At 47.5% G+C, this 8415-nt stretch overlaps 2 protein-coding genes across 2 annotated transcripts; one reads left to right on the top strand and one right to left on the bottom strand.

The window, feature by feature from the left end:
* Positions 1 to 506: 506 nt before the first annotated feature.
* LOC138077130 (keratin-associated protein 12-2-like) lies at positions 507 to 881 on the bottom strand. The gene has a single exon (XM_068969520.1). The coding sequence runs from the start codon at positions 879 to 881 to the stop codon at positions 507 to 509; it is 375 nt and encodes a 124-aa protein (XP_068825621.1).
* A 2237-nt stretch (positions 882 to 3118) lies between these two features.
* Positions 3119 to 3376, top strand: LOC138077122 (keratin-associated protein 12-1-like). The gene has a single exon (XM_068969512.1). It carries the CDS (start codon positions 3119 to 3121, stop codon positions 3374 to 3376), a length of 258 nt encoding a protein of 85 aa, XP_068825613.1.
* The last annotated feature ends 5039 nt before the right edge of the window (positions 3377 to 8415 follow it).

Below are 8415 nucleotides of genomic sequence, written 5' to 3'. Positions count from 1 at the left end.
CGTTAGGGACTTCCCCCGCAGGCGGGAGAGAGGAGGGGCACCCCATCGTGGCCGAGTCCGGCCTTACAATACCTTCCCCACCCTCCACCCACCGAGGACCCTCCACCTTCAGCTGAGCTGTCAAGAGGGCTCTTTGAGGAGAGTCCTCTGTACTTATGATTTGTATACACTTTCAAGAAGAAAACTTCAAAATATGTGAAGATAAAACGGGGACAGGGTGCATTGAGTACAATGGTTTATTTGTATTTGGCTCACATAGGGTGTGGTTTCCTGCTGGAGACAGAGAAGGACCCTGGGGACCAGGGCTTCCTCTGGGTAGGGGTGGATGCACCAGTTCACAGAAGGGTCCAGATCATCCTGCCACATTCTCACCCAGGTTCAGAGGTTGGTCGATCATGTTTTTCATCTGCCACATTCAGAACCTGGAGGCCCACTGAGGACTTGTGCTGGGAGGGGTGCAGGAGTGACCCCGTCTGCACTGGGAGCAGCTGGGAGGAGGCTCGTGATCACAAGCAGGAAGGGGTGCTACAGGAGATGGGTCTATAGACCAGGGTGGGGCAAGAGGGCTGGTAGCACCCGGAGGACTGGCAGGAGGGGGCCACCAGCACGGCCGGCCTGTAGCTCACGGGCAGGCACGCAGAGGACTGGCAGGAAGGAGTCACACACAGGGTGGGCTTGTAGGTCACTGGCAGACATATGGCTGGCCTGTAACTCACGGGCACGTAGGTCGCCTGGCAGGGGCTGGACGTGCTGCAGGTTGGTTGGCAGAGGCTGGACGTGAAACAGGACGTGTGGCAGGGACTGGGCGTGCTGCAGGATGGCTGGCAGGAGCTGGGCACGCAGGCAGCCTGGAAGCCTGAGGAGCAGCTGGTGTGGCACATGGTGGCGTGGGGCTGGGTGGTGTTGGGAGGAGAGCTGGTGATGTCTGCAGGCTGCCTCTCTTGGCAGCTTTTATACCCAGGCTGTGGGCGTCCCAGCAACATAGAAGCGCAACTGTTGACTTCCTTGTGGTGGTTGCCACTGTGTTTCCCCAACATCTTATTATCCTGGGGCACGCTTTTCAAATTAGTTTGGCTTTGAGGCCAGTTCCTTCCTCTAAACAGGATATTCTAGTTTGCCTTTCCATGGGATTCATGGTGTTTCTCCAGGTTATCATTGTGCACGGGGCACCCCCAGATTGACTAAAAGTACTGTATCCTTTTACTCCTTTTAATCTCATGCTGTCAGTGAAGACTTTGAGGCCATCATATATTTTGAGCTTTTACTTTGCACGTGAAAGTGAAAGTGAAGTCGCTCATTCATTCATGTCCTGCTCTTTGTGACCCCATGGACTGTAGCCTACCAGGCTCCTCAGTCCATGGAATTTTTCAGGCAAGAGTACTGGAGTGGGTTGCCATTTCCTTCTCCAGGGGATCTTCCCAACCCAGGGATCTAACCCGGGTCTCCCTCATTGCAGGTAGATGCTTTACCATCTGAGCCACCAGGGAAGCCCTCAAGCTTTTTTACTTTGCATAGGAAAACACTGAAGCAGGAGCCTGCAGACTTTAGTCTCTGGGGAGAATCTGTTTTGTTGCCTGTGTGTGAATGAAGTTCTTTGATGCACAGCCACACACATGCATTTAGTGTATCTAAGGCTGCTTTTCCCTACAATGTTGAGTTGTTGTGAGTGAAACCACATAGCTACAAAGCCTGAGATGCTTACTCTCTGCCCTTTACAGAAAGTTTGTCAACTCCTGCCTTCTTGTAATCAGGCAAGAACTGATTTGCTCAGGCAGCAGATCATTCCGTGTGCTGGGGTAGAAACGTCCAGCTTCATGAGCCCTCCAGGGCAATGGATAAATGAGTGAATGAAAAATCAATGCATGGAATCATTCTGAGGGGTGGGGGCTGAGGCCCAGAAAAGAAAGCGGGTTCAGTGGAGAAGTGAGTGCTGGTGGGTGATCTGGGGGCCTCTGGGAGGAGGTGATGCTGAGCTGACAGTGGGTGCAGTGAAAGTTCAGGGGTGGTGGGTGTTCCAGGCAGAGGCAGCAAGAAGGGGGTGTGAGGACCTTGCTGCAGAAACAGAAATATTCCAGGAGCAGTGGGAAATCCCAGAGTGTGCGGTGCCAGAGAACCAGTGTAGGGGGACAGACTCAGATCATAGAGCCTGAGGACCAGTCAGCACAACCTGGGCTATGCAAGAAGAAAGAGTCAGTGAACTTGAAGACATGTCAATAGAAAGTATCCAATCTGAAGAAGAAGGACAAAGATAAGAAAAATGAAGAGGGTTTTTGAGACCATATCAGAAAGGCTAACATGCAAGTAATTTCAACCCCAGAAGGAGAAAAGAATGACACTGAAGCCTAAGGATGGTTTGAAGAAATAAGGGGCAAAACCCCCAAATCTGATTAGGAAAATTCCAATTTACAGATCCAAGAATCATACACCACACCTAAATCCCACTGCATTAGGAGCAATGTAAAGACCACAGATTGCAGAGTGAGACCGAGCAGCTTCAGTGCATTACAGGACCTTCCAGGTCTTCCTGACTGGATATCTGTATTGCTGGCCCCTTGAATGGTGGCAGGGTTGATAACTGATTGGTTATGAGACAGTCCATGTTAAATGCTTAGCTCAGCCCTGGCATGAACTGGAACCTGGTTGTTATGATTATGGCAATAACGTGGCCACAGCCCCCAGTGAGGAGCCCCACCCTGAGGGAGAACCTTCTGGATTACAAATGAAATGGAGGTGCTGGTGCAACAAGTGTGATTGTGCTCATGTGGACAGAGGACAGGGTGGTTCAATTGGGGGAAGACCTTGAAAATCACCATGTGGGGGCCCAGTCCTGGCCTGATGGCCCTTCCCCATCCAACCCAGGCTCTGATTTCAGAAATCCCAGGGCCACTGGGTCACTGTCAGCCTCCAGCTGAGGGAGCTTCCTGAACTGAGTCACAGCAGCTGGAGGCTCCAGGAAGAGACCCTCGGGGGGAGGAGGAGGAAAAACAGCAGGCAGCCACGAAGATACCTGGTGCCTCATTGCCAGGATGCCTCAGCCTGGGTATAAGGGGCACCCTGGGGAGGGAGCCTCCAGACCAGACCTGTCCTCTGTCCCGACCCCACCCAGCCCCAAACCATCATGTGTGACACCAGCTGCCCTGTGAGCTGTCAGCCAGCCTGGTGTGCACCCAGCCTCTGCCAGGACGTTTGCTCTGTGCCCAGCCCCTGCCAGGCATCCTGCTGTGTGCCTTTGAGCTGCAAGCCTGTCCTGTATGTCCCCATGCATGGCAAGCACATCGTGTGTGTGATCCCCTCCTGCCAGCCTTCTGGGTGCTGCCAGCCCTGCCCTGCTCTGGTCTGCAGGCCCGATCCCTGCAGCACCCCTTCCTGCTTCTGAGCCCATGACCTGCAGGACCCCTCCCCTGTGTGTGGGATCAGAAGCACTGGGCTCTCTGACCTCCCACGAGGCAGCCCACACATCATCCTCCTCACACCTCCCAGACCCGATTAGATTGTGTCGCAGCAAGGCCGCCTGGTCCCAACCAGCTAGGCTGAGGGACTCACCCATCAGTGTCCCCCGGCCACTGCCCGGGTCATCCCCATGGTGCCCGTGTTGGCTGGTCCAGGCTCGGAGGCCTCCAGCATCACAGGTCTAATAAACATCAGAGTGCAATGTTCACTGAGTCATCCAGTTTGGGATGTGCTTGATTAGTTTGTCTTCCACACCCACACCTGGGGGGACGTATGGGGTGGCCGGACATTGGGTTAGAGCCATCCCAGAGGGCAGATGGGCCATCTGTGGAATTAGGGAGGCAGCCAGGACCGCGCCCCTGCTGGCACACCACATGGGGAGGTGCGTTCGGCTCCATGTTCCGGAACAGCGCTGAGAAGGAAGGAAGGTTCCCAGAGGTCTCCGTGACTATATGGCCGCAGTAGCTCCCTGGTTTAGGGTGAGGAGAAGGTGCTGGGCGGTCAGGGCCACCGCGTCTCCCTCGGTGGCCCGCCAGAGGGTGGACGCTGGGCCTCTCGGATGCACTGGAATCTGTGTCACACCGACAGAGTTCACCAGTGAAGCTGTCCGGGCCTCTTTTTGATGGAATTTTATTTTTTTTAATATTCAATTTTTAAATAATTATAGATTTCCATGAAGTTGCCAGAAAGAAAGTACAGGGAGTTCCTGTATACTTTGACCCAGTTTCCCTCAAAGATAGCATCTTGGGTAACAAGCACAGAGCACGACCGGGAAGTTAACAGTCCACAGATCTCATCCAGAGCGCGTCGATTTTACGTGTGTGTGTAGCTCCATGCAGCGTCTTCGTGTTTGTTATTCACACAGACACCACCACAGTGAGAGGCAGGATTGTACCATCACCACAAGGCTCCTTCCTCTACCCCATTACAGCCACATCCACCCACACTCGCATCCCTAACCCTTGGCTACCACTTATCTCTTCTGTATCTCTACTCTTTTGTTAAATTGAGAATGTTATTAAAGGGTATTATTTATTGTTGTTATTTAGTCGCTAAGTCATGTCCAGCTCTTTGTCACGCCTTGGACTGCAGCGTGCCAAGCTCCTCTGTCCTCTACTATCTCCTGGAGTTTGCTCAAATTCATATCCATTGAGTCAGTGATGCTACCTAACCATCTTATCCTCTGCCACCACCTTCTCTTCCTGGTGTCAGTCTTTCCCAGCATCTGGGTCTTTTCCAGTGAATCAGTTCTTCGCATCAGGTAGCCAAAGTATTGGAGTTTCAGCTTCAACATCAGTCCTTCCAATGAATGTTCAGGACTGATCTCCTTTAGGATGGACTCGTTTGATCTCTTTGTTGTCCAAGGGACTCTCAAGAGTCTTCTCCAGCACCACAATTCAAAAGCATCAATTCTTCGGCACTCTGCCTTTTGTATGGTCCAGTTCTCACATCGTACTTGACTACTGGGAAGATCATAGCTTTGACCATATGGACTTTTGTGGGCAAGGTGATGTCTTTGCTTTTTAATACGCTGTCTAGGTTTGTCATAGCTTTTCTCCCAAGGACCAAGTGTCTTTTAATTTTGTGTCTGCAGTCACTGTCCACAGTGATTTTGGAGCCCGAGAAAGTAAAATCTGTCATTGCTTCTACTTTCCCCCTATTTATTTGCATGGAAGTGACAGGACCGAATGCCATGATCTTAGTTTTTTGAATGTTGAGTTTTAAGCCAGCTTTTTCACTCTCCTTTTTCACCTTCATCAAGAGGCTCTTTAGTTCCTCTTCACTTTCTGCAATTAGACTGGTATTGTATGCATATCTGAGGTTGTTGATATTTCTCCTGGAAATCTTGATACCAGCTTGTGATTCATCCAGCCAGGCATTTCACATGATGTACTCTGCATATAAGTTAAATAATCAGGGTGACAATATATAGCCTTGTGATATTTCTTGCCCAATTTTGAACCAGTCAGGTGTTCCATGTTGGGTTCAAAATATTACCTCTTAATCTGCATACAGGTTTCTTAGGAGGCAGGTAAGGTGATCTGGTCATCTCTAAGAATTTTCCACAGTTTGTTGGGAACTACACAATCAAAGTCTTTAGCATAGTCAATGAAGCAGAAGTAGATGTTTTTCTGGAATTTCCTTGCTTTCTCTATGATCCAATGAATGTTAGCAATTTGGTCTCAGGTTCCTCTGCCTTTTCTAAATCTACCTTGTACATCTGGAAGTTCTTGTTCAAGTACCGCTGAAGCCTAGCTTGAAGGATTTTGACCATAACCTTACTAGCATATGAAATGAATGCAGTTGTACAGTAGTTGGAACATTTTTTGGCATCTTACAATATGTCAGTTTTTGAGACTGACTTTATTCACTCCACACAACTCCCTTGAGATCCACTCAGGCTGTGGTGTCAATAATTTGCTCCTTTTTACTACAGAGTAAGACTCCAAGGTGTATATTTTTCTCAGTTTGCTAACCATTCAGCTATCAATGGGCAGGTGGGTTATGGAAAGGTTTTTAACTATGAATCCAATTTCTCTGATTGATATAGGGCTATTCAGTTTATATATTTCTTCTTGAGTGATTTTTGATAGTTTGTGTCTTCTAAGGAATTAATCAGTTTCAGTTAGTTTGTCAAATTTATGGGCATAAAGTGACTCATAATGTTCCCTTATTATACTTCCAACATCTGTAGGATCTCTAGTGATGTCACAGCTCTCATTCTTGATATTGGTGATTAGGATCTTCTCTGTTTGGCTTGCTAGTCAGTGTGGATAAAGATTATTCAATTTTATCCATTTTCACAAGGAAACGGCTTTTGGCTTATTTGATTTTCTCTTTTATTTTTCTGTTTTCCATTCCATTGATTTTCTACTCTGATCTTTGGTTTTGTTTTTCTCTTTTGCATTTAATTTGCCTTCTAGTTTCTTAAGGTGGAAGCCAAGGTCATTTATTTGAGAGTTTTCTTCTTCTCTAACAAGGACATTCAGTGCTACAAATGTCCCACTCAACATCACTTTAGCAACAGCCCACAAATTTTGATATGTTGTATTTTCACTTTTATGCACATCAAAATATTTCCTGATTTCCTTTTTTCTTCATTTCCTGATTTATGTTTTATTTAGAAGTCTGTTTCATTTCTAAGTAGTTGGGGATTTTACAAGATCTTTCTGTTCCTGGGTTTGTAATTTAATCCCAATGTGGTCAGAAAATACCTGTTTTGTGATTCAAATCTTTTCAGATTTACAGAGACTGGCTTTATAGCCCCCATATGGTCTATCTTAACAAATATGAACTTTTTCGATACATGTTTTGCTTTGATTGAAAATGAAAGGTCTTTGTTTGGGGGTGGAGTGTTTTTTCAATGTCAAATAGTTCACTGGTTAATATGTTCATATTCAGTCGCTAAGTCATGTCTGACTCTCTGCAATCCTTTGGACTGTAGACCACCAGTCTCCTCTGTCCATGGGATTTCCCAGGCAAGAATACTGGAGTGTTTTGCCATTTCCTTCTCCAGGGGGTCTTCCTGACCCAGGGATTGAATCCATGTCTACCTGTGTCTCCTGCATTGCAAGCAGATTCTTCACCCCTGAGCCACTCAGTAATCTATATCCTTCCTGACCTTCTGTCTCCATGTTTTATAACGTATTGAGAGAGGATTATTGAAATCTCAAACTGTAAGAGTAAATTTGTCTGTTTCTCATTGCAGGTCGATCAGTATTTGCTTCATCCATTTTGAAGGTCTACTATTAGGTGCATCAGTATTTAGGAGTGAGTGACTATTTTACTTTATGAAAGGATCCTCTCCATCCCTGGCAATAGTCTTTGATCTGGAAACTATATTTTATGGTATTGATAAAACTGCCCCAGCTTTCTTTTATTAATCTTAACATGATATATCTCTTTCCAACTTTTTACTTTTAACCCATTTTCATTTTGTATTTAAAGTGCACTTCTCATAGTCAGCATAAAGTTAGGTCAACCTCAGTCAACCAGTCTCCATCTTAATTGGAGCATGCAGACAACCTATGTTTAGTGTGATAATGCTATTTGTCCCATACTCGTCCACCCCTTTTCCTCATTTTATGCTTTCTTTGTGGATTCACTGATTCTGTTTATGATTTCATATTATTTCCTTTGTTGGCTTATCAGCACAAGTCTTTGTTTTGTATCTTAGTACACTCAGATCTTTCCAGGAGCCAGGAAAAGGTGATGTCCACAAGAAATGAGTAGATGAATTCATTAAGGGTTTAGACTGAGATGCATGCAAATTGAGGTAAAAATTTTGCAGAAATTCCTCAAAATAGGTTGAAGTAATTTAAAGGCAAACAGAGACTGATGTGGGGCTTCAGTGGTGACTCAGTGGTAAAGACTTCATCTGCCATGCAGGAGACACAGAAGACATGGGTTTGATCCCTGGGTCAGAAACATCCCCTGGAGGGAGGGCATGGCATCCCACTCCAGTATTCTTGCCTGGAGAATCCCATGGACAGAGGAGTCTGGCAGGCCACAGTTTATGGGATTGCAAAGAGCTGGACATGACTGAAATGACTGACACACATGTGTGCAGAGGCTGGTGTGAATTTTTCATGTAGGGTACGGCTCTGGTGCTGGGCCATCGCTTAATCACTCATTCCTCCATCCCGCCCTCCCCCTCCTCTTGTCTCCCTCCCTCCCTCCCCTCTTTCTGCACTGAAATGAGGCTGCAGGAGTCATTTTGGGTTCTCCAAGAAGCCAATGCCAGCATGTGATAGACTTGCTAGAAGTTTATTTTGGGGATGCCTGTGGGAAGAGTAAGAGGAGCGGAATGGGGAAGGGCTTTGGCATGCCCAGGTTGACCAGACTCCCCTGCCTGGGGAGCAGGAAGGAAGGAGGGCCTGGTGGGCAGCGCCTTGGCTCTCCCCTTGGCTCTGAGAATGCCTCAGCAGGTGGACGTATAGTCGGAGCATGAAGCCTGTCTTGCTG

This window comes from Capricornis sumatraensis, chromosome 1, assembly GCF_032405125.1.
Source record: "Capricornis sumatraensis isolate serow.1 chromosome 1, serow.2, whole genome shotgun sequence".
NCBI classification, from domain to species: Eukaryota; Metazoa; Chordata; class Mammalia; order Artiodactyla; family Bovidae; genus Capricornis; species Capricornis sumatraensis.
Note: the sequence above shows the minus strand (reverse complement) of the source record. Positions and strands in the feature narration are given on the sequence as shown.

Excerpts from the sequence above, each read along its gene's own strand:
- LOC138077130 (XM_068969520.1), bottom strand. The coding sequence starts at position 881 with ATGTGCCACACCAGCTGCTCCTCAGGCTTCCAGGCTGCCTGCGTGCCC.
- LOC138077122 (XM_068969512.1), top strand. The coding sequence starts at position 3,119 with ATGTGTGACACCAGCTGCCCTGTGAGCTGTCAGCCAGCCTGGTGTGCA.